The sequence below is a fragment of the Lucilia sericata genome, unplaced genomic scaffold, assembly GCF_015586225.1.
Source record: "Lucilia sericata isolate MDLA Ls3-8-SP2 unplaced genomic scaffold, ASM1558622v1 Contig000017F_arrow, whole genome shotgun sequence".
Classification (NCBI taxonomy): domain Eukaryota; kingdom Metazoa; phylum Arthropoda; class Insecta; order Diptera; family Calliphoridae; genus Lucilia; species Lucilia sericata.
The window spans coordinates 1,398,480-1,425,679 of record NW_023994056.1 but is presented as its reverse complement, the minus strand read 5'-3'; the positions used below and the strand labels follow the sequence as shown (position 1 = coordinate 1,425,679).

The window sequence follows — 27,200 nt, the reverse complement described above, 5'->3', positions numbered from 1 at the left end:
CACATATTTATCACTCACACATTCTCTCCCAAAAACCAGTTACATACTTCAGTTATGAGACTAACAACAACAACCAAGAAAAAAAGCTGTTTTAAGCAAGATCAGACATATTTCCCCTTTTTTTAATTGTTTACTTAATGCAAGGAGAAAAACAACAAACTCACCTCTATTGCTTAAAGTAATTAAAATTACCCCTGATAATGCAAGACTTGCATTTGATTATAAAAACCCTGCTGACGTGCGCAAGGCGCTCTCTCGTGTTTTGTGGCACGTCGCGTTATGTACATTTAAAACTAACAAAGGAAAAACAACAAGTGTCGTTTAATGTAGAAAAAAACTAACAATTAACTAACATTAACAATTTTATTTAAAAAAAAAATCATTTAAAGTTGAATTAAACAAAAACAAGATTTAAACAAAAAACATAAAAATTTGCATAAAAACATAAAAAATAAGGCTCTCTCGCTCTTTTAGCCTAAACTTACTACAAAAGAAAAAAACAAAACAATAAAAGCTTTAAAAAATCTACAAAACTCACCTCTCTCGCACAACAAGTTTGTATTTTGAAAAATAATTCACCTCTTTTTCATGTGCCAACAACAACAAACAGGGGTTTAAATTATTAAGTTTTTTGCATACAAACTTTTTGTAATAAAAGAAGAAGAAAATCGCTGTTCACTCTTTAACTTTTAAAAGAAGTTCGAGAAATTTTAGTGTGCTGCGTTTGAAAGTGTCAGTGTAAATGAAACATTGATACCGATCGGAAGGACAAATTGCAGCTCTTGTTGTGCTCTGTTTTGTGCTTGAAGATCAATTTTAACAAAATTGTTTCGTTTATATTTAAATTCATAAAAAATATATAAAAATAATATAAATATATATGAAAACATATAAATAAGTGTGTTATAACTTTAAAAGAAATCAGTTTATAACAAAGTTTTTTCTTAACAAATACACCCCAGACCACAAAAAATATAAATAGTTCAAGTGTAAAATAAGAACCGAAAATATTTTTTTTTTTTTTTGAAAAACGAAACTTTTTTGAAAGAAGATAACAAACAGTTCAAATATGGCAAAACTATTTGTAGTTTTTGCCGTTTTAGCTGTAGCTGCTACAACAGGTAAGTTTTTTTCTTAGTTTTTAATTAAATTAAAATAAATTTAATAAAAATCCTCTTAAAAAAGAAAACAGTTTGAACATTTTTTAAAAAAATATTAACATTTTGAAAATTTTTAAGTGAAATATTATTATGAATTTTAAAAAATATTGTAAAAATGTAAAAATTTCAAATTTGTAAGTTAAATATTTTGAAAATTTTAAGAATCTTGAAATATTTGTTTAAAAAATTTCGATTTTTTTTTTTGAAATTGTTAACATTTAGGACGTTTTCAAAAAATTTAAAATTTTCTCTAAAAATAAAAAACATTTATTAAAACTTCAAGTTTTGTTAAACAATTTTGAACAAAAATGTTAAAATTTTTTTTAAAAATTTTCTAAAATTCTTAAAATTAAAATATTTTTTAAATTAATTTTTTTTAAATTTGAAAAAAAGTTAATAATTTTTGAAAACTTTTCTGAAATTTATAAAATTTAATATAGTTTTTAAATACATTTTTTTCAAATTGTGAAAATTTTTGTAAAATTTTTTACAAAATTGTATTTTTGAAGAAATTTTTAATACATTTTTTAAAACATTTTGTTATCAAATACTCAAAATTGTTTAAAATTTCGAGTATTTGATATGAATTTACGAAAAATTTTATTCAAAATTCAACATTTTTCATAATTTTTTTAAATAATTGAAACTTTTGTTCAAAATTAACAAATTTTCATAGAATTCAAGAGAAATTTTTAACAATTTTTAAAATAATTGTTTTGAAAACTTAAAGATTTTGAAAATAGTTTTGATTATTTAATAAAATTTTAATAAATTTTTGTGCAAATTTTTAATTTTTCATAAAATTTTTCATTTTAAAAAAATTTTTAGATTTTTTAAAAAGAATTGTTTTAAAAACTTAAAAATTTTGAGAATTCTATACAAAATTTCTTATTACAAACAGTCAAATCAAATTTTCAAAAAAATTTAAATTTTTTCTTTAATTTTGGCAAAAAATTAGTATAATTTAAAATATTTAAACTTCTAGCATTTAAATTAAAAATTTTGAATATTTTTGTTAAAAATTTTGAATTTTTTTCTAAAAATTTTGAAATTTTTCTTAAAAATTTTACATTTTTTTACAAAATTTTAATTTTACTTGAAAATCTTTTCATTTTTCTATAGAAAATGGTTTGTCAAACTGTAAAACGTTGAAAAGTTTTTCAAAATTTTCAAATTATTGTTCAAAATTGTTAATTGTGGATTCTTTTTTTAAATTTTCATAAAAATCTTGTAAATTTATACATTTTCTTTGAAAATCTGTTAAATTTTCCTTTAAATTCTTAAACAATTTTAAAATGTTTAAAAATTTAACATTTTGAAAGAGTTTTAAAATTGTTTATTACAAAATCATTTCAATATCTTTTCTAAAAACCTAATATTTTATAATTTTTAATAAAACTTTCAATATTTCAAAGTTGTTTCAACAAAACAGATTTGAAAACATTCAACAAAACTTAATATTTTACAAGTTTAAGAAAAATATTAAATTTTTTTTAAAGATTTCAAATAAAATAAGACTTAATTTCTTTAAAAAAAATGAAATCTCTTGGAGAAATCTTTATGTCACACTTATTGAAAGATATTTCATAAATTTACTTTTAAATCTATTGATTTATGATCATTAAAACCCCTTTTAAAACAGTAACTAGCATTCACAAAGATTTGTTTATGTTTTGATAAACTTGTTATCATTTCCCGTGAATGCCTATTACAGTTAATGACGTTTAGGTAAAGATTTAAAGAAAATTTGCTTGGGTGTCTTAACATTTTATAAAATTTTCATTATTATTGTTTAAAATACATAAATTGCAAAAAACTTAAATATTTTGACAAAAACTCAATCTTTGTTAATTGTGAATTGAATATTTACTTTATTAAAGTTCAAAACTATAAAATTTAATTACAAATAACTGTCAGTATTAAATCTTGAAACTAAAATGTCAAAGTAAAACTAAATTTATGACTTATTAAAGAACTTTCAAACATGAATGTTAAGAAAAATAGCAATAAGCTTTTTTTTAAAATAAAAAAACAATGACATTTTGCACAACACTTGATTGATTGATAGTTTGATTAACTAATTGATAAATCGTTTATTTATATACAGTGATAAAGAAAACAAATACAAAAAAAAACTTTAAAGGATGTTGTTAAATACACTCAGGCGGCGGCATGTGTAGTTAACAATCCCTTTTACTTTTCTAAAAATAACTTTACAAAATGAAAATGCATGCAACCAAAAGAAAAAAGTAAATTCCTAGCAACAGACAACCTTGATAACAACATGTAGCAACAACAACAACAACTAAAAGGACAACTTGACCATAATCAAAATAAATGATTAAATGGACTTTAATAATTTTAAACTAAAATTTTTCGGAATAATAAAACAAATATACAAAAAAGTAACTGAAAATGTGGTTTAAACAACTTTCATTTTTTTCGCCAACGCTGCTAAAAGTAATAATAACAACAACTACGAAAAAATATATATAAAAATTTATATTTATCAAAAAACTATAACTCAATACCTAAAGGCTTGAAAGTTACATTCAAACAGTTAAACAAACATGTGTGTGCATTTAATACCTAAAAGATACAAACATACATTTGTATGTATAAAATGTACTTACACACATTTTTTTACATAATTTTTTTTTTACAGCAAAGTGTCTTTATAGATAATTTGTAATAAATTTCAAAAAGATATAAAAAGAAACAAACAATAATAATAAAAACACCTTTGACATTTGAGACATTAGCTTAATAGCAACAAAAAACAATGCAGCAACACTTTTTGTTATGCATCATTGACAATACTCAAATGGTGATAGAGTTAAACTCAACTTAACCCACCTCACTCTTTCTACCACACTCACTCCCACATGTAAATGTTAAAAATGTTTGTAATTTTTAATGAAATGGCTACGAAGGACCATTTTAAAGAGAATTTTTAAAGTTTTAACAGATTTTGTAAACTGTTTTGTATAATATGATATATCTGTCACATTTTCTTGTTACTTGTTGTTTCTTTACCATTTTGAAAACAATTTGTTTATTTCAAACATTTGTGGACTCGTAGGACCATTGTGAAAAAAGTTTTACTACAAACTTTAAGATGTTAAGTTAAAGCGAAAGAATTCAGTTTTATTAGCAAAACAAGTTGTTTTTAAATCAACTATTGGGTCCAACATTTAGTGGACTCGAAGGACCATTTTGCTATTTATATAAAATTTATTAACTTTTCTTAAACTTTCGAGCAGTAAATGAAAGTTTTCAGAAAGAATTCATTATAAAACAAAAGGGGTTTTTTATAATCCTATAACTAGTTACTTGATGGTTGCCTAGTGTATAGACAAAGCACTAGTTCTTATAATTTCACTTAAAAGTCGCTTAAATATTGTTTAGTTACTTGTTTTTCTTTTCTTCAAACACTTTTTCTATTAAAATATAACAAAAAGTTGACAGCAGTTCAGTTATTATAGAGTTTTAGATTAAAGAATAACTTAACGTTTCCTTATCTTATAGTTTACCGATTTATTTAACATTTACTATATAGTAAACTTAATTATTAATTAAAATTTACAATTCTTATTAACACCTGTCAAATGGTAATAAATTCTCAGCATTTTCTAAAGCATTCAACTTATACACCCCTGCGTATCGTTTGCTATAGTGTAACCACCTTTTGTTTACATAATTAGACAATAATGTCAACTTTTAAAAGAAAGAAAAAGCGCCAATAAACTTATACAACAGTTTACCACTTTTTTTTAAAGTTTAACACAAATTAATACAAAATTCCTTAAATAGTTTTAATATTTAATTAAAACACATTTGTTTTTTACTATTTAAAAGCCAATTTTAAGAGCAGATACATAACAATATTTAAGACAAAGCTAAAAACAAGACTTGTCTAGTTAAATAAAACACTTGTTTCAAAAAAAATCTTAATAAAAATGAAATAAAGCTTAATTTAATAGACCTGCATAAAATGACAAAACAAGTACTAAAACAAGACGTTTAATAATTTATGGTTTATGTTAATTTTTATTAAGTAAACCGGCTGTTAGCTAAAGGTTTTTTTCCAACAAACTGTTGCCAGCTTGTTGGTTTCAAAGTGTTATAAATATTTAACTCTAAATGTCAAAGTATTATTTGAATTAATTTAACAATTAATAGCAATTTTAAGGCTTTAAAATATAGAAATAAATATAAACATTTTATTACTTTTTAATTATTAAGTTAACTATTAAAATGTATAATTTTTTTATGTTTAAATAAGGCTAACGTTTTAAATTAGTTGTAACACATTTTTTCTTATTCAACAAATTTAGTAAATCTTATTGAATGTCGTTTGAACAGGAAGTTAACGTAACTTTGTTTTTTTTTTGTATTTCTCTTTAAGCCATGTTTTCATAGCATTGTTAACTGTTTATGTTTTTGGCTTTTGTTTATGGCTGTTAAGAGTCTAAGTTAGAAAAAAAAACCACCTACCTACATTTGAAAATAAAAAATACCATTTAAATGCTAAATAGTATTAATTATTATTTAAAATAGTGTTTAAGAAAAGAAAAACATTTCCGGCTAAAGAAAATTTGTTTTCAACAATTTAATTGTTGTTTAAATGTTTAAAAAAAGGTTCTAAATACTAAACATACTAATTTAACCTTGTTTAAATCAAGTACTTGTTACTGCTTACTGTTCTGTAAGTAGGCAACACTTAACATAAACAAGGTTGCATTTTGTGTTTACTTAATGCAACTCAGTTTGTTTACATTTTGTTTTTGACAATTTCAAACTGTTTTCTTTAGATTTTTTAGGAAAATATTATAAATTTTTAAATATTTTCATTTTATTTACCTTTTCTATGTTTTTATTTTTATTTTTTCCAGCTTCGGCCTTAAATTCCGAACGTGTTAAACGTCAAGCCACCACAGAAGAGCCCAAGAAAGAAGAATCTTTCGAAAAGGAATTGTGTAAAGATAAAGATGCCGGTGAATGGTTCCGTTTGGTAGCTGGTGAAGGTGATAATTGTCGTGATGTTATTCAATGTACCTCATCGGTAAGTGGACTAAAAATTGAACTAAAAAAAAAGAAAAAGCTTTATTTACACAAGGTTTTTTATAAAAGAACTTTTATATGGAATATTTTCTGTACAGAAAACTGTTATACAGCAAATTTTCTAAAGAAACGAATTGTTATAATGCTACAAAACTTGCTATAACGTTACAAAACTGCAATAACGCTAATGATACAAAAACTGTTATACACCAAATTTTCTAAAAAAAACTGTTTTACTCAAAAAATTTTCTGTAAAATAACAGTTTCCTATAGAAAAACAGTTATAAAGCAAATTTTTTTGGGAGAAAACTGTTATACACAAATTTTTCTATAGAAAAATGTAGTTATACACAAATTTTTTAAACAAATAATTATTATATAGAAAATTCCTCATTTAAAAAACTGTTATAAAGAATATTTTCTATAGAAAAACTTTTTTTTATACAAAAACTGTTATACCCAACATTTTTATAGAAAAAAAAGTTATATACTAATTTTTTATAAATTTTTTAAAGAAATAACTGTTATACATAATTTTTTCTATAGTAAAACTGTTATACAGAAAATTATTTATAGAAAAAAGTGTTATAAACACATTTTCTTATAGAAATATTGTTATATAATAGTTATACGGACATTTTTTCAAAAGAAATAACTGTTATACAGAAAATTTCCTATTAAAAACTGTTATAAAGAGAATTTTCTATAGAAAATACCAAACATTTTTATAGAAAAAACTGTTAAATACAAATTTTTTATAAAAAAAACGTTATACATAAAAATTTTTAAAGAAATAACTGTTATAAAAATTTTTTCGATAGTAGAACTGTTATACAGAAAATTTTTTATAGAGAAAAAGTGTTATACCGACATTTTTCTATAGAAATATTGTTGTAAAGACATCTCCTTTTCTTCTTCTTTAGAAAAATGGTTTCCAAACTATTTTTCTATATAAAAAAAACTGTTATATAGAAATTTCTTTAGAGAAAAAACTGTTACATATAAAATTTTCTCTTAAAAACTTTATAATACGAAAATATTTTATTAAAATCTTTGAAAATTATAAAAATTTATTGATTTTCCCCTTTCTTTTTTCGTATAATTTTAGGGTCTCCAAGCTATCCGTTGCCCAGCCGGTTTGTACTTCGATATCGAAAAGCAAACTTGTGATTGGAAAGAAGCCGTTAAGAATTGTAAATTCAAGAACAAGGAACGTCGTGTCAAGCCTTTGTTGCACACCGATGAACCTTTGTGTCAAGATGGTTTCTTAGCTTGCGGTGATGGTAACTGTATCGAACGTGGTCTATTCTGTAACGGTGAAAAGGATTGTTCAGATGGTTCTGATGAAAATACTTGTGGTAAGTTGAAAACAAAAAACAATTTGTTGTTATATTGAGTTGCAACTAAAAAACTTATTAAAACCGGTACTCCAACTTAAAAGCAAAAAATAAGTATGCAAACCACATTTTTTTGTAAAAAAAGCTTCGTTTCTTTGTAAGTTATACAATTCAATAACTGGTTGAACAATTTTTTTTAAATTTAGGCCTTTGATATTGAGTATGCACCTTGTACCCTCAGTACTTTAAAGTAGTACTTTCCTTTGTAACCAAAAAAAAACTTGATTTTTGTTGGTTACTTTTTATTTAAATACATTTTGACTTCTTCATAAATAAAACGGTTTTAACCTTGCTCTCAAAACCTTAAAAAAATAAATTAACACTTTCATTCAAAATTACATAATCGCGAGCAAAAACAGCCAAATACCAAAATATATTGAACTAATTATAGCTTTTGGAAAAAAATAACACAATAATTCAAATAATAATGAGTTATGAAAATATAATAACAAAAAAAGAGTAAAGAGAAGAAAAAAACAATAATAAACATAGAAAATAAAACAAAATATAAACAAAATAAATATAAACTTGAAATTGTTTAAAAAATATTACTTTCTTAAAGTTTTATAGATAAAAATACTTATTTTTTGCCTAAAGCAAACAAATTCTTAAAAACTTTTTAAATTTTATAAAATTTAGTAAATTTTCCAATAAATTGTCCTTTTCCTTTGATTGTTTACATTTTACAATTGGCAACACTTTTACTTTTTTCGCATATGTTTACCAAGAGAGGCTGTCACTTTAATTGAATAGTGTTGATTAGTAAAGACGTAACGTTATTACTTAATACATGATGTTGGTAAAACTCTAAATAAAATTGAAAACTGAAGGTTTTTTTATTTGAAAAACTAAGTTTATGTTTACAAGTCAAGCGTAAATAAAGGAAGAATAATATGATTAATACTTTTGCAAGGTGTTAAGCTTTACAAAATTGTAGTTTTGTTGTTACTGTTGTTGTAAATTCCTAAGCAATTGTTTAACACACAATACAGCAGAAAACTAAATAACAAAAGCAATTAGATTGCGAAAAATCAAATAAAACCCACCACCATAAATTTATATACAATTGTTGTTAAACATAAATGGTCAATTAACGTAAACAATTCAAAAGGCGGGTTTGCAAAAAAAAAATAAAAGAAATATTTAAACAAAATATATTTTTTATAAAAAAAAGTAAACATAACGATTAAAGCAATCAAACAAGTTAAAGGGAACGTTAAATTCGAATAATCGCTCACGAATAGTTCTTAAATCTAAACAATAATAAGTTACTAGCAATTAGTTATTTTTGGTTTCCCTCTCTGAAAAAGGGAATATTCGCTCACGATTAGTTCTTAAACCTAACAAGTGTTAAACAAAATTTGTTTTGGGTTCCCCGAAAAAGTGTGTATTTCTTAATGAAACAAAATTCTCTTTGGAAAAGGTTAAACCCCTGGGAAATTAAACAAACATTTAAACAAATTAAAATTCTTTTAAAGAAAAAAAAAATTTTAAATAAATTTAACATTTATGGCAAAAATGTTGCAATAATTTTTGTTGCTTATTTTTTTTTTTTATAATCCATGTGGTAATTTTAACCAGTACCGTAAGATGACATAACAACTTCTTCATACAGCGTGCAATGCAATATAAATTTACTTAACTTTTACACATAATCTTTTGAATTTTTTAACAACTATTTGAAAAAACTGCAAAACTAAACTGATTAACGTTAAAAACTGTTAACTGTTTAACGCGTGTCAGCAATTTTTAAATTACTCGTCTTGTTGTTGAATTTATATTATATTGTTGTTGAGTTATGTATCAGATTTCTTAACAGATTTGAAAAAAAAAAACAAACAGAATTTAAAAGCTGAACGGAATTTTATATGTATTATTTTAAAATAAAATTAAAATGTTTTAAAAAAAGTGAATTTCTCACTCTATTTAATAAACTTGATTTTATTTAAATACTAAAGGTTAGTTTAATAAATTAAATAGATTTTTAGTTTTATTAAAACCATTAAAACCAAGTAAAAGCAACAGTTTTTACACTTGATTTAAAAATACAACACTGCACTTGGCACAAATGGTGATATTTGTCAAGTCTCATTGTTTTTGTTTACATTTCTAGCTGTAATTTTCCCCTCTCTGTTATTATTACTTTAAGGAGAGAAATTTATACTTTGTTATTGTTTACATTTACATTTCACCTTACTGCAAGGAAAAACAGAGTTGCTCTTGCTATTGTTTACCTTTTTTTATAACAAGATTTCAACACACTTGAAGAAAGATTAATCCTTTATTAATGTTATTGTTTACATTAAAACTCAAAGTTAAAATAATATTACAGTTGTTTTGCTAATAAAACTCTGACATTTAACTTTGACAACATTGTTATTGTTTACTTTTGAGTGTGAAATTTTCACCACACCTTTCTATTAGCTTAAGAAATCTAAGCACAATTATCTTTTATTAAGAAAAAAAAAATTGTAATTTATTTAAAATTTCATGACACGCAACTGCAGAAAAGGAAATTTACAATTGTCTGTAAATTACCAAACAATAAAAGACTCTAAAAATAAACAAAAGAAACTTGAACTTTCGCAAAAAAATTTTGTAAAAAAAAAAACAACAAAATAACACTGCATATAAGAGAAGAAGAAGAAAAAACCTGGCAAACATAAAATATTAGAGTCATGCGATATTTGTAAGAAATTCCACATAAATTACATGAAATTTTAAAGTAAAAGTTCAATACTATAACATGAAATATTTGACCATAATTAAATGCAAACATTTGAAAACCGTTATCACTTGAAAATGTTTTTTTTTATATCAATTATACCCCGAAAAAAACGTGACAAAACTTTATAAATTTTTAACAAAAAAAAAGAAACGTTTAGTGACGTCATCATTAATTGTCATTAGCATTCATCAGATGACGTTTGTTATTTTATATGTCAAATTATTTTTACCTCGCTTGCATACTTTTCAATTTCAAATTAATTTTTCCTTATTTTATTTTATACATTTCTTTTGTTTTTCAAACTGTTTATTGGTTTTTTTTCGCTTCATTACACTTTAAAGTGTGGAAATGTTGGAAGTTCAATGACATTTACCATGGCCCCCTTGTAAAAAAACACCATACTGATGGTTATTAACACTTTACCGTTATTTTAAATTGTTTGCTGTAACTGTAAAAAACAATAAAAACAAAAAAACATTTAAGAGATTTTATTTCCAATGCATTTTTTTGTAAAAAGTTTAATGAACCTGCCGGCTAAAGAAAAAATCACAATTAAATTAATTTTTATTTTAAATTTAACGGTGAATGTTTTCCCAAAAAAACAAAGCAAATGTAGCAAAATATTGAAACTTTTACTTTTTTGTTTTTTTTCAACATAATTAACATGTTTCTGTTTTGTTCCTTTATTTTAAACAGATATTGATAATGATCCTAACCGTGCCCCTCCTTGTGATCCTGCTGTTTGTGTTTTACCCGATTGTTTCTGTTCTGAAGATGGTACCGCTATTCCCGGTGATTTGCCCGCCAAGGATGTTCCCATGATGATCACCATTACTTTTGATGATGCCATTAACAATAACAACATTGAATTGTACAAGGAAATCTTCAAGGGCCGTAAAAATCCCAACGGTTGTGACATCAAGGCCACTTATTTCATTTCTCACAAATACACCAACTACTCCGCTGTCCAAGAAACCCACCGTAAGGGTCATGAAGTTGCTGTCCATTCTATTACGTAAGTTTCAAATCTTTCTAAGAAAAAACTTAAAATTCAATCGTCTATACAGACTTATAGATCTTTTGCCCCTGCCTCCCCCCAAAATTTTCAATTTTATTAAATTTCTTTTCTCGCTCTTCTTTCTCTTCTCTCCTTTAGCCACAATGATGAAGAACGTTTCTGGTCTAACGCCACCGTCGATGACTGGGCCAAGGAAATGGCTGGCATGCGTATCATTATGGAAAAATTCTCCAACATTACCGATAACTCCGTTGTAGGTGTACGTGCTCCTTACTTGCGTGTCGGTGGCAACAATCAATTCACCATGATGGAAGAACAAGCTTTCTTATACGATTCCACCATTACCGCTCCCTTGTCCAATCCTCCACTATGGCCCTATACCATGTATTTCCGTATGCCTCACCGTTGTCACGGTAACTTGCAAAGCTGTCCCACTCGTTCTCATGCTGTCTGGGAAATGGTCATGAATGAATTGGATCGTCGTGAAGATCCTGCCAATGATGAATACTTGCCTGGTTGTGCTATGGTTGATTCCTGCTCCAACATCTTGACTGGTGATCAATTCTATAACTTCTTGAACCACAATTTCGATCGTCATTATGATCAAAATCGTGCTCCTCTTGGTTTGTACTTCCATGCCGCCTGGTTGAAGAACAATCCCGAATTCTTGGATGCTTTCTTGTACTGGATCGATGAAATCTTGGCCAATCACAATGATGTCTACTTTGTCACCATGACCCAAGTTATCCAATGGATGCAGAATCCTCGCACAGTCAGTGAAGTCAAGAACTTCGAACCCTGGAGGGAGAAGTGTACCGTTGAAGGCAAGCCTTCTTGCTGGGTACCCAATACCTGCAAGTTGACTTCCAAGGAAATTCCCGGAGAAACCATTAATCTCCAGACCTGCGTAAGATGTCCCAACAATTACCCCTGGGTTAACGATCCTACCGGTGATGGTTTCTTCTAAGTCAATCAAAAAAACCAACAACAAAGCCTTAAATTTTAAACTTTAAGCACAAAAATTTCTCTAACTTAATAACTCCCCCCTACATTTCCCTCTTTCGTAATTGTTGATTTTATATTCGGTTCCATTCTATTGTTTCCTTTTAACAGCAATTTTTTTCCCAAAATCACTTACTTGTATATATAATATTATATTTCAAAATTTTCTCCCTCGTTTATATATTTTTTTACCTTTTTTAGTTTGCCTTTTAGTTTTCTCCGAATATATTATTTTTTTTATTATTGTTACAAAATGAAAATTTTATTTTTCACCTTTGCAAGACTTTCTTTAGTTGCGTCTTTTAGACTTTTTGTTTTTATTAAAGTTTAAAAGACATTGCTGTGTTAATTATACATTATTAAAATTAAAAAAAAAAAAAAAAAAACAAAAAAACAAATTTATTTCGTTGAAAAGCAAAGAAAAAAACAACTATTAATGAAAATTAACAAACGAACAAATGTTTTTCTTTTGTAATTTGTAGAATATTATGTTATTTGTAACGTACTATATTTAAATATATATATTTTTTATAATAAATACATATCGTATCGTTCAATTTATATAAATTAAGAAAAAATAAATAAAAAACATATAAATTGTAATTATACAACACATTAAAAACAAACACAAACAACAAAAAAATTAAATAAAAAATTGAAAAACAAAAAAATGCTAAAAGAGTTTTTATTTATGTTAATGGGAATTTGGGTGGATAAAAAACAAATGGGTAACACCTTTTTATAAAGCAAACATGAGGTAACAATCCTTGTTTCGTACATTTAGCAATTGGGTTACATTTAGCAGGCTTTGAAAGATTAATACATTTTAGAAAACACTATAGACGATATTATAAACAAGTCTATAGCCTGTAAGCTGAACTATAGACTATGAACTAAGATAATAGACTAGGCTATAGACTACCTGTAGACCAGAATATAGACTAGACTATAGACAAGACTATTGACTAATCTATAAAGTAGACTATAGACAGACTATAGACTACACTTTAGACTAGACTATAGACTACACTTTAGACTAGACTATAGACTACACTTTAGACTAGACTATAGACTAGACTATAGACTAGACTATAGACTAGAATATAGACTAGACTATAGACTAGACAATAGACTAAACTATAGACTAGGCTATAGACTAGACTATAGACTAGACTATAGACTAGACTATATAATAGACTATAGATTAGACTATTGAATACTATAGACTAGACTAACGACTAGACTATAGAATATACTATAGACTAGACTATAGACTAGACTATACACTAGACTATACACTAGACTATAGACTAGACTATAGACTAGACTATAGACTAGACTATACACTAGACTATACACTAGACTATAGACTAGACTATAGACTAGACTATAGACTAGACTATAGACTAGACTAGACTATAGACTAGACTATAGACTAGACTATAGACTAGACTATAGACTAGACTATAGACTAGACTATAGACTAGACTATAGACTAGACTATTGACTAGACTATAGACTAGACTATAGACTAGACTATAAACTAGACTATATACTAGACTATAGACTAGACTATAGACTAGACTATAGACCAGACTATAGACTAGACTATAGACTAGACTATAGACTAGAATATAGACTAGACTATAGACTAGACTATAGACTAGACTATAGACTAGAATATAGACTAGACTATAGACTAGACTCTAGACTAGACTATAGACTAGACTATAGATTAGAATATAGACTAGACTATAGACTAGACTATAGACTAGACTATAGACTAGAATATAGACTAGACTATAGACTAGACTATAGACTAGACTATAGACTAGACTATAGACTAGACTATAGACTAGACTATAGACTAGGCTATAGACTAGACGATAGACTAGACTATAGACTAGACTATAGACTAGGCTATAGACTAGACTATAGACTAGACTATAGACTAGACTATAGACTAGACGATAGACTAGACGATAGACTAGACTATAGACTAGACGATAGACTAGACGATAGACTAGACGATAGACTAGACGATAGACTAGACGATAGACTAGACGATAGACTAGACGATAGACTAGACGATAGACTAGACTATAGACTAGACTATAGACTAGACTATAGACTAGACTAGACTATAGACTAGACTAGACTAGACTATAGACTAGACTATAGACTAGACTATAGACTAGACTATAGACTAGACTATAGACTAGACTATAGACTAGACTATAGACTAGACTATAGACTAGACTAGACTAGACTATAGACTAGACTATAGACTAGACTATAGACTAGACTATAGACTAGACTATAGACTAGACTATAGACTAGACTATAGACTAGACTATAGACTAGACTATAGACTAGACTATAGACTAGACTATAGACTAGACTATAGACTAGACTATAGACTAGACTATAGACTAGACTATAGACTAGACTATAGACTAGACTATAGACTAGACTATAGACTAGACTATAGACTAGACTATAGACTAGACTATAGACTAGACTATAGACTAGACTATAGACTAGACTAGACTAGACTAGACTATAGACTAGACTATAGACTAGACTATAGACTAGACTATAGACTAGACTATAGACTAGACTATAGACTAGACTATAGACTAGACTATAGACTAGACTATAGACTAGACTATAGACTAGACTATAGACTAGACTATAGACTAGACTATAGACTAGACTATAGACTAGACTATAGACTAGACTATAGACTAGACTATAGACTAGACTATAGACTAGACTATAGACTAGACTATAGACTAGACTATAGACTAGACTATAGACTAGACTATAGACTAGACTATAGACTAGACTATAGACTAGACTATAGACTAGACTATAGACTAGACTATAGACTAGACTATAGACTAGACTATAGACTAGACTATAGACTAGACTATAGACTAGACTATAGACTAGACTATAGACTAGACTATAGACTAGACTATAGACTAGACTATAGACTAGACTATAGACTAGACTATAGACTAGACTATAGACTAGACTATAGACTAGACTATAGACTAGACTATAGACTAGACTATAGACTAGACTATAGACTAGACTAGACTATAGACTAGACTATAGACTAGACTATAGACTAGACTATAGACTAGACTATAGACTAGACTATAGACTAGACTATAGACTAGACTATAGACTAGACTATAGACTAGACTATAGACTAGACTATAGACAAGACTATAGACAAGACTATAGACAAGACTACTTTACTTTAGTGTCTTTAATCTAGTCTTTAATCTAGTTTATAGTCTAGACTTTAGTCGAGACTGAACCATAAACCAAAGTCCTGACTATAAACAAGTGTTTTGCTTAATTTTCTTTTGATATTGCACATGAAAGCATTTATTAAATAAAATTTTAAAAAATCTATTTTTAAATAAAACTGCAATTAATTCTAAAGTATCTTTACTGGTTTTTTGAAAGTAACCTAAAAGAAGTTAATTTAAACCTAATTAATGCAAACATTTAACGGTAAACTTTAATTAAAAAATAACTTATGAAATGAAAGCTAATATTTCCTATTAACTGAATACTTAAAAAAAAAACATAATTGTAATAATAAATTATTAAAAAACATAAATTTCTTAGAAATTTTCAATATATAAAAACATAATAGGTTATTAAGACCCTAATCCCTAAACAGCTAAAGCAAACCCTAAAACCACTGTGACGCAAATGTTTGAAATGTTAATGGAAACATTAAAGATTTTGTAATATTTATTTTGAAAATTTTAAAATAAATTAATATTTAATTAACTTCCCATATTATTATGTTTTGATTAATATGGAAATATTAAGTTAATTTAAAATTCAAATTTTCTTTATGGTTATTTTATGTTTTCAATATTTATTGTTAAAAACTTGTAAAAATGAATTTTAGTTAAATTGGGTTTAAACACGTGTTTTAAGTTTTTTTTTTTTTATATATTTGTCCAAAATTAACATAGATTTTAAGTTAAGATTTGATGTTTTCAGTTTCTTGTTTCCAAATAATACCTATTTTGAAACACATGACATTTAGGATTTTGAACAAAAAAAAAAACATAAACCCCAAAAATGTTGAATACCCGTCGACATCGTCGCTTATCATTTTTGTGGGTTTAAAAATAAACCGCTCAATAAAAATCGTATACGTAAAATCATAAATTCGTTGAGGTAATTTAAAATAACCATAAAAAACCTACTAACTTAGTAACCAGTTTTGTTGTTTTTGTTGTGTTTCAATAAATTTCACACTTAAAAAAAATCGAATAACTAAAACTGCCACCTCAATTTGTTGGAGATTTTTGTGAAAAAGATTAAAATTAACACGAAGTTTTAATGAGCTATAATAACTACATTGATTTAAAGCTCAGACTAAGGACTTATCAGGAATCCAAACTATAGCTCAGACTACAGTCCACACTATAGTTCAAACTATATATAAAACTATAGTCCATATTTTAGTTTAAACTACAGTGAAGAATGCATTCCAGTCTATAGTTCTGCTAATGGTAGCCCCACTATAGTAGGGTATACCAAAAATATGCAAATTTAAAATTTAATTTAATCTAAAAATTATTCAACACAAATGAAACTGAAATGACTACATCCATACATACGTACAAACCGATATACGTCAAATAAAGTAGAAGAAAAAAAAAAAAATCGAAAAAAAAAACTGGTACACATCTATTTAGTAATTTTTGTTAACAAACAAATTAAAATTTAAATTTAAATCGTATTGAAACTAAAAGTGAAAATTAAAATAAAACCTCAAACAAGAAAAGACCTAAAAAACCTAAACATAATCATCACATAATAATAAATTTTAGCCCGGTTTTTTAAAAATCTTTTGTATTCCGATTTAAAAGCTTTTTTTCACATAAATGTGAAAACTAGAATTCATCACAATTCATTGATTATTGTGTATTAATAAATTCCTTAGCATAAATTTCATTTAATATAATTTATATTCATATTTCTGTTAAATGCTTTAAGTGTTTAAAATTTATATATATTATTTCTAAATTTATCTAAATTATTTCAAGTCGTTCCTTGGAAACGCGATTTTTGCAAAAACAAAACTCTTAAATCAAGTTTGTTTTAAACAAAAAAAAAAAAAAAAAAAAAAAAAACACAAATTTTGTTTAAATAAAAACTTGATTTAAGATTTTTTCAAGTTACTGAAATTTAAAGTTAAATTTGTGGTTGGTTTTGTCAAAAAAATTATATGCATACCAACAACCACCAGCCAACGCTGGCGACAATAGCTTTAACAACTACAAACAACTTAAATTCCCCCAAAAAAAAACAACATGTTTATGATTTTTGACATTTTGCGTAAGTAAATGTCAAATATTTACTCAGATCTCTGAAAACAAGGAAATTGTAGTATTTAAATTTTTCAACACAAAATTAATTTGTAGCAAAAAAAAAAAAAAAAAACGTACAACAAAAACTAAGTAACAAAAGAATTCTTTAACAAAATAGCGGCACAGTGAAACGACTGAGACAAAATTCTATAACATTTAGTTAAAATTCACTTAATAAGAGATGGATCTGAGTTTACAATCTAGTCTATAATTTAGTCTATAGTCTAGTCTAGTCTATAGTCTAGTCCACAGTCTTGTCAATAGTGTAGTCTCCAGTCTTGTCTACAGTCTAGTCTATAGTCTAGTCTAGTCTACAGTTTAGCCTATAGTCTAGCCTACAGTCTAGTCTACAGTCTACCCTACAGTCTACCCTACAGTCTACCCTACAGTCTACCCTACAGTCTACCCTACAGTCTAGTCTACAGTCTAGTCTACAGTCTAGTCTATAGCCTAGTTTAGTCTATAGTCTAGAGTAATGTCTTGTCTATAGTCTAGTCTATAGTCTTGTCTATTGTCTAGTCTACAGTCTGGTCTATAGCCTAGTCTATACTATAATATAGTCTAGTCTCTACTCTGGGCTATCGTCTTGGCTATAGTCTGGACAACAGTATAGTCTACAGGATGGACTAAGAAATAACCTTTAGTCTGAACATTAGTGTAGTCTATGTCTGGATTATAGAGTGGACTATGGTCCAGTCTATAGTTTGGACTATAGTCATATCTGATCTTTAGTTTAGACTATAGTCTATAGCGTTATCTAGTCAATAATCTAGTCTATGGTGTGGTATATAGTCTAGTCTACAGTCTGGACAACATTCTGTAGTCTAACCTACAGTCTAGTCTAGCCTATAGTCTACTGTCTAGTCTATAGTCTAGCCTATAGTCTGGACTAAGACTAGTTTATAGCTTGGACTATAATAGTTTCTACTCTTGTTTTTAGTCTATAGTCTAGTCTATAGTCTAGTCTATAGTCTAGTCTATATTCTAGTCTATAGTCTAGTCTAGTCTATAGTCTAGTCTATAGTCTAGTCTATAGTCTAGTCTATAGTCTAGTCTATAGTCTAGTCTATAGTCTAGTCTATAGTCTAGTCTATAGTCTAGTCTATAGTCTAGTCTATAGTCTAGTCTATAGTCTAGCCTATAGTCTAGTCTATAGTCTAGCCTATAGTCTAGTCTATAGTCTAGTCTATAGTCTAGTCTATAGTCTAGTCTATAGTCTAGTCTATAGTCTAGTCTATAGTCTAGTCTATAGTCTAGTCTATGTCTAGTCTATAGTCTAGTCTATAGTCTAGACTATGTCTAGTCTATAGTCTAGTCTATAGTTAGTCTATAGTCTAGTCTATAGTCTAGTCTATAGTCTAGTCTATAGTCTAGTCTATAGTCTACTCTATAGTCCAGTCTAGTCTATAGTCTAGTCTAAGTCTCTAGTCTATAGTCTAGTTTATAGTCTAGTCTATAGTCTAGTCATAGTCTAGTCTATAGTCTAGTCTATAGTCTAGTCTATAGTCTAGTCTATAGTCTAGTCTATAGTCTAGTCTATAGTCTAGTCTATAGTCTAGTCTATAGTCTAGTCTATAGTCTAGTCTATAGTCTAGTCTATAGTCTAGTCTATAGTCTAGTCTATAGTCTAGTCTATAGTCTAGTCTATAGTCTAGTCTATAGTCTAGTCTATAGTCTAGTCTATAGTCTAGTCTATAGTCTAGTCTATAGTCTAGTCTATAGTCTAGTCCAACGGTTCCCAAAAGGGGGTCCGCGGACCCCTAGTGGTCCGTAGCAAAATCCTAGGGGGTCCGCGAAGACGAACGAAAAAAATCATGAATAAAAAATATTCTCTATATGTTACAAAATATTAAAAATATCTCCAAATTTTTCATAAATACTAAAATACACAATTTTTATTCAATAATCCCAGATTTGTTGGTGACTCTTTGAATTTTATTGTTTCGGTCGTTTATCAGGATGAAGCTAGGCGCTACAAATTTATTGTTTCACTTTTATAAAGTAAAGTATTACGTGATTTGTAATTTTTATAAATATATATGTATCGAAATAAATGTTTTTATAGCAGACGGATAATGATTTGCCTTAGAATTAAATACTGATACTGGTATCCCGGAATATGAAGTTAGGTCACATTTCATAATATTTTTTTAAATTGCAAGCAAAAGTGTTAATCTAGTTAATTTTAAATATAAATATTCCATTCCAACGTGATACACAGATTTTAACTTCATTTTGTTGTCCAATATTATTAAATCAACATCAGAAAATTCATAGCGTTTTGCGTAAATAGTCAAAACCACGCAGTAAAATAATTCGTAGGTATTTTAAAATTCAAATTTAAGATCCAAATTCACAGTACATTCGCAAAGAGTTCAGGTCATATTTTATGTGGATAACGCATTCCGCAACAACATCGAAGAAGTCTAACTTTCACATATTTTCCCGAAAACTTAGCTTACATACTCAGCTCACTCCTATGCAATCGCAAAAAAATTTAGAAACATGACTCTTTAAGCACATGTCGACAATACTTGTTAAAGAAACCTTTTCTCTACCTTGACGAGAAATGAACATGAAAGCTCTCACGATCATAAAATTAAACATCATGTTAGAAGTCATTCTATATTTAAAACCATGAAATTGAAAACATCTCCGAAATACTAAATGTTCTCAATGTACGGGAATATTTTATAGGGTTTATGGACCAGGACTAAGACAATTTTCGGACGAACAATTACACAGTGATACAGCAAAAAAATGCAGGGGTTCTCATATACCAATTCCATTTCGTTATAGTCCATAGAGTAGGAATTTATTTTTAATTTTTCCCGATCACTTCGTTTAGTTCCTTTTTAAGAGCAAAAGTTGTGAAAAAGAGCTATTTTTGAAGTTTTAACTTTAAAAAAAATATATGTTTGGTAGTTTGCAACCGATTTTCAAATTGGATATTTTGTTTTAAAGATACAAGTGTTGTCTTTCAACCCAAAAAAATAAATCCAAAATTTATGATTAATGTCTTGGTTATGGCCATTTAAGTAAAAAAACTAACACTTTTTTCACAATTTTTAATTTTCATACTGCTCTACGTTGGCCATGAAGCGGTAACTTTAGCTTTTATTACATTTGAAAAAAGGCACATTAAGTTGGGTTTCCAATGATGGTCAATTTATGATAATCGATGAAAAAGGTTATGAGTTGTGCTAAGTTTTATAAAAATATAGCATATTTCTTCCATACAAAAACGTTCATGTTTCTGGTTTTCTTTGTAACAAGTTTAAAAAATGTTTATAAACATTTTTATACAAAAATTAATTTGTATGGAGAAAACCAAAAATTCGAGAAACATGCTATTAGAAAAATTGGCATAAATCATCCAGTTTTTCATAGATTTTTATGAAATAACAAGTTTTAGAAACCTTCCTTTATGTGATTCTTCAGGAAAGTAATAAAAGATGAACTCACTGCCTCATGGTCAAAGTAGAGCATGATGAAAATGAAAATTTTTTAAAAAAGTGTGAGTTTTTTTACTTAAACGACCGTAACTCAGACATTTGACCATAAATTTTGGATTTCTTTTTTTGGATTAAAAGACACTTGTATCATTAAAAAAAAATATCGGATTTGAAAATCGGATGAAAACTACTAAACTTATGATTTTTCAAATTTAAAACTTCAAAAATGGCTCTTTTTCGCATCTTTTGCTCTTAAAAAGTAAGTTAACGAAGTGATAGGGGAAAACTAAAAATATATTCGTACTCTATGGACTATAACGAAATAGAATTGGTATATGAGAACGCCTGCATTTTATTTTTCTTCACTTTTGTATCACAGTGTTATTTATAACAATACGATATCAAAATATGTATGGGGGTCCGTGAAATTAAATAAATTCCTCAAGGGGTCCGCGAAGTAAAAAATGGTGGGAACCGCTGGTCTAGTCTATAGTCTAGTCTATAGTCTAGTCTATAGTCTAGTCTATAGTCTAGTCTATAGTCTAGTCTATAGTCTAGTCTATAGTCTAGTCTATAGTCTAGTCTATAGTCTAGTCTATAGTCTAGTCTATAGTCTAGTCTATAGTCTAGTCTATAGTCTAGTCTATAGTCTAGTCTATAGTCTAGTCTATAGTCTAGTCTATAGTCTAGTCTATAGTCTAGTCTATAGTCTAGTCTATAGTCTAGTCTATAGTCTAGTCTATAGTCTATCTAGTCTAGTCTATAGTCTAGTCTATAGTCTAGTCTATAGTCTAGTCTATAGTCTAGTCTATAGTCTAGTCTATAGTCTAGTCTATAGTCTAGTCTATAGTCTAGTCTATAGTCTAGTCTATAGTCTAGTCTTATAGTCTAGTCTATAGTCTAGTCTATAGTCTAGTCTATAGTCTAGTCTATAGTCTAGTCTCTAGTCTAGTCTATAGTCTAGTCTATAGTCTAGTCTATAGTCTAGTCTAAGTCTAGTCTATAGTCTAGTCTATAGTCTAGTCTATAGTCTAGTCTATAGTCTAGTCTATAGTCTAGTATCTAGTCTATAGTCTAGTCTATAGTCTAGTCTATAGTCTGTCTATAGTCTAGTCTATATGGTCTAGTCTATAGTCTAGTCATAGTCTAGTCTATAGTCTAGTCTATAGTCTAGTCTATAGTCTAGTCTATAGTCTAGTCTATAGTCTAGTCTATAGTCTAGTCTATAGTCTAGTCTATAGTCTAGTCTAGAGTCTAGTCTATAGTCTAGTCTATAGTCTAGTCTATAGTCTAGTCTATAGTCTAGTCTATAGTCTAGTCTATAGTCTAGTAGTCAGTCTAGTCTAGTCTAGTCTATAGTCTAGTCTATAGTCTAGTCTATAGTCTAGTCTATAGTAGTCTAGTCTAGTCTATAGTCTAGTCTATAGTCTAGTCTATAGTCTAGTCTATAGTCTAGTCTATAGTCTAGTCTATAGTCTAGTCTATAGTCTAGTCTATAGTCTAGTCTATAGTCTAGTCTATAGTCTAGTCTATAGTCTAGTCTATAGTCTAGTCTATAGTCTAGTCTATAGTCTAGTCTATAGTCTAGTCTATAGTCCTAGTCTATAGTCTAGTCTATAGTCTAGTTCTAGTCTAGTCTATAGTCTAGTCTATAGTCTAGTCTATAGTCTAGTCTATAGTCTAGTCTATAGTCTAGTCTATAGTCTAGTCTATAGTCTAGTCTATAGTCTAGTCTATAGTCTAGTCTATAGTCTAGTCTATAGTCTAGTCTATAGTCTAGTCTATAGTCCAGTCTAGTCTATAGTCTAGTCTATAGTCTAGTCTATAGTCTAGTCTATAGTCTAGTCTATAGTCTAGTCTATAGTCTAGCCTATAGTCTAGTCTATAGTCTAGTCTATAGTCTAGTCTATAGTCTAGTCTATAGTCTAGTCTATAGTCTAGTCTATAGTCTAGTCTATAGTCTAGTCTATAGTCTAGTCTATAGTCTAGTCTATAGTCTAGTCTATAGTCTAGTCTATAGTCTAGTCTATAGTCTAGTCTATAGTCTAGTCTATAGTCTAGTCAAAAGTTCGATGTAAAATGACTATAATATGAGCTATACTTAGTACTGTCGATAATTTGAACTAAATATAATAGACCTCAAATTGGGCTATTTCCTAGGCTATAGTCTGGAATATTGTTTCGACTATTGTTTACTACACATGAGGCAATAGTTTAGACCATTGTCTCTGGAATAGTATAAACTACTGTTTAGCTTACAGACTGGACTATTGTTTATTCTATAGTCAAGACTATAGTGTAGACTGTGTAAAAAGGCAATTAATAATAGAAAGATATATAAATTTCCTATTATCTTACAATTCATATTTTCAATTATTAACAGTTTCCTGACTGATAAATTAAGACTAGAATAACAATTTAGCTTTAGGCCCAACTTCAGTTATGACGTGTGACAAACTAAGGAACAAAATTGAAGGTTAAATATTTATTTTTTGTAAAAAAAAACTAAAACATTTAAATGACAGCATATGCCGTGTTTCTTAAAGTTAAACACTATTGATGTGGTAATAGTTGCAGTATTTCCTGAAAATTCTAGTAATAAACTAGTTATGTTTTTGGTACGAAAACAAAGAAACCGAGAAGTACTTAATACTTATATTTAATAAACTCAATGTTATAAAGAAAATACAACTCATGATTATTAACACTTACAAAAGAAGACCACTCCCACCCACCACTTGATATTCTAAACAAAATAAAGAAATATTTTATGCAGTTTTAAACACACATAGAGACCTGCTGGCTTACAATTGAAAAATGTAGAACTATGAACTACTCTGGCACGAATGAACAGTAAAATGCAGAGTGCAGCAGCAGCAGCAGCTACTGCAATTTGCTATTGCCAATTGCCATTCAAATGAAAAAAAAATAAAAATAAATACTGGAAAAAAACGCAAGACGCCAAAGAATTCAAATGCCACAGCTTACAGTCTTATAAGCCCTCGCCTCAATTTTTAGAAAAAATATAAAAAAAATACACAGCAACGTATTCAAAACATGGCTGTTTAGTTTCAGTTGTTGGAGTTTGAAGTGCAGTTTGGTGCAATTGAAAAAAAATTCTTGGAATTAAAATGAGCTCATTAATCGTTGTTAAATTGCTGTTCGTTCATTCGTTCATCAAGCAAGTTAGTTAAATAAAAAGAGTAGACAGACAGACAGACATTATTAAGTAAACCTTTTTTCATATTATGTATTATTATTTAGTTATTGCAAATATTGTTTTTTGTTTGGTACAAATTATTTGCAATAATATCTTCTGATAGTTTGAATGAATGGTAAATTTAATTAACTTTAGATTTAATAATACGAGGGTGTTTAAATAATTTCAGTTATATGACTAAAATCCTCATGGAATGGAAAATCTTTATGAAATTGATAACTTAATTTGGTTTAAGTTTTACGTCTTAAAATAACCTTGGTCACGAAAACGCTCTGGGATAATTCCTACAACTGGACAGCTAGAGGCCTGTAACAAACTAGCTTAGCTTTAGCAGAGTTGTATAACTCTAAGATAATATTTCTATCATTAAAAACTATTTTTAGCAATAGCCCCAAACATCCAAATTACACAATTTCATCAGAGAATTTAATCATACTTGTACAAGTACTAACTTGCTTTAGTCGTAATATTATTTTTTGTTTATTGCAAAAATACCAAAAATATTATTTGTTGTGTGTGCTAAAAACCTACATCTCAAACCTAGAAATACTTGTATCTGGTGGATGGTAGTAAAATGATCATGATGATGATGATGAGTTTGGTGATGGCGGCGGGAATTTTGTTTGGTGGTGGGTAGGTTAAATGTACAAATATAACGTGATGCCTTTAAGGCGATAAACTTTGACTTGAAAAATAATTTTATTTATTATGCACTACGAAACAAATTATTTTTTGTGAGAAAAATATAATTAATATTAGAGTTAGGTAAACTTTTCAAGCATGTGTAACACAAATTTGTCAACCACTTTTTAACAAAAGAAAATTATTGATTATTATTTAAAATAAAATGTTTTTTAAAGATTTCTTTTTTTTCTCCCTCTTTTGTAAGATATTACATATTACAAAATTATGTAAATTTCATGAACAGCCATAATTTTGAATTAAAAATTTTAAATTTTTGATAAAAGAAATTTGTAATAATAATGACGCCAAAATCAATTATATGATTGTGATAAGAGTGCGTGTGTTTTGTTGTAAATTTATTTGTAATGAATTAAAAGGTTTTACATACATATTTTATATATTTACAGAGTAATTTGTAATAATTCTTACAAAGATTGTATGATATGAAGATTACAGTTTAGTCTACAGTTCAGCCATTTATATTTTAGACTAGTCTATGGTCTAGTCTACAGTCAAGTCTATGGTCTAGTCTATAGTCTAGTCTATAGTCTAGTCTATAGTCTAGTCTATAGTCTAGTCTATAGTCTAGTCTATAGTCTAGACTATAGTCTAGTCCATAGTCTAGTCTATAGTCTAGTCTATAGTATAGTCCATAGTCTAGTCCATAGTCTAGTCTATAGTCTAGTCTAGTCTATAGTCTAGTCTAGTCTATTCTAGTCTATAGTCCAGTCTATAGTCTAGTCAATAGTCTAGTCCATAGTCTAGTCCATAGTCTAGTCTATAGTCTAGTCTATAGTCTAGTCTATTGTGTAGTCTATAGTGTAGTCTATAGTGTAGTCTATAGTGTAGTCTATAGTGTAGTCTATAGTCTAGTCTATAGTCTAGTCTATAGTCTAGTGTATAGTCTAGTCTATAGTCTAGTCTATAGTCTAGTCTATAGTCTAGTCTATAGTCTAGTCTATAGTCTAGTCTATAGTCTAGTCTATAGTCTAGTCTATAGTCTAGTCTAGTCTATAGTCTAGTCTATAGTCTAGTCTATAGTCTAGTCTATAGTCTAGTCTATAGTCTAGTCTATAGTCTAGTCTATAGTCTAGTCTATAGTCTAGTCTATAGTCTAGTCTATAGTCTAGTCTATAGTCTAGTCTATAGTCTAGTCTATAGTCTAGTCTATAGTCTAGTCTATAGTCTAGTCTATAGTCTAGTCTATAGTCTAGTCTATAGTCTAGTCTATAGTCTAGTCTATAGTCTAGTCTATAGTCTAGTCTATAGTCTAGTCTATAGTCTAGTCTATAGTCTAGTCTATAGTCTAGTCTATAGTCTAGTCTATAGTCTAGTCTATATTCTAGTCTATAGTCTAGTCTATAGTCTAGTCTATAGTCTAGTCCATAGTCTAGTCTATAGTCTAATCTATAGTCTAGTCTATAGTATAGTCTATAGTCTAGTCTATAGTCTAGTCTATAGTGTAGTCTATAGTGTAGTCTATAGTGTAGTCTATAGTGTAGTCTATAGTGTAGTCTATAGTGTAGTCTATAGTCTAGTCTATAGTCTAGTCTATAGTCTAGTCTATAGTCTAGTCTATAGTCTAGTGTATAGTCTAGTCTATAGTCTAGTCTATAGTCTAGTCTATAGTCTAGTCTATAGTTTAGTCTATAGTCTAGTCTATAGTCTAGTCTATAGTCTAGTCTATAGTCTAGTCTATAGTCTAGTCTATAGTCTAGTCTATAGTCTAGTCTATAGTCTAGTCTATAGTCTAGTCTATAGTCTAGTCTATAGTCTAGTCTATAGTCTAGTCTATAGTCTAGTCTATAGTCTAGTCTATAGTCTAGTCTATAGTCTAGTCTATAGTCTAGTCTATAGTCTAGTCTATAGTCTAGTCTATAGTCTAGTCTATAGTCTAGTCTATAGTCTAGTCTATAGTCTAGTCTATAGTCTAGTCTATAGTCTAGTCTATAGTCTAGTCTATAGTCTAGTCTATAGTCTAGTCTATAGTCTAGTCTATAGTCTAGTCTATAGTCTAGTCTATAGTCTAGTCTATAGTCTAGTCTACAGTCTAGTCTA

At 28.0% G+C, this 27,200-nt stretch overlaps 1 protein-coding gene across 1 annotated transcript; it reads left to right on the top strand.

Annotated features, from left to right (window-relative positions):
* The first annotated feature begins 249 nt into the window (after positions 1 to 249).
* LOC119606598 (chitin deacetylase 1) lies at positions 250 to 12,796 on the top strand. The gene is made up of 5 exons (XM_037960168.1): positions 250 to 1,121; positions 6,056 to 6,225; positions 7,333 to 7,582; positions 11,046 to 11,364; positions 11,506 to 12,796. The coding sequence occupies exons 1-5, from the start codon at positions 1,070 to 1,072 to the stop codon at positions 12,332 to 12,334; spliced, it is 1,620 nt and encodes a 539-aa protein (XP_037816096.1). The 5' UTR covers positions 250 to 1,069; the 3' UTR covers positions 12,335 to 12,796.
* Positions 12,797 to 27,200: the final 14,404 nt, after the last annotated feature.

Coding starts and splice junctions, on each gene's coding strand:
- LOC119606598 (XM_037960168.1), top strand. CDS start 1,070: ATGGCAAAACTATTTGTAGTTTTTGCCGTTTTAGCTGTAGCTGCTACA. Junction 1,122..6,055: donor AGCTGTAGCTGCTACAACAG/GTAAGTTTTTTT, acceptor TATTTTTTCCAG/CTTCGGCCTTAAATTCCGAA. Junction 7,583..11,045: donor TTCTGATGAAAATACTTGTG/GTAAGTTGAAAA, acceptor TATTTTAAACAG/ATATTGATAATGATCCTAAC.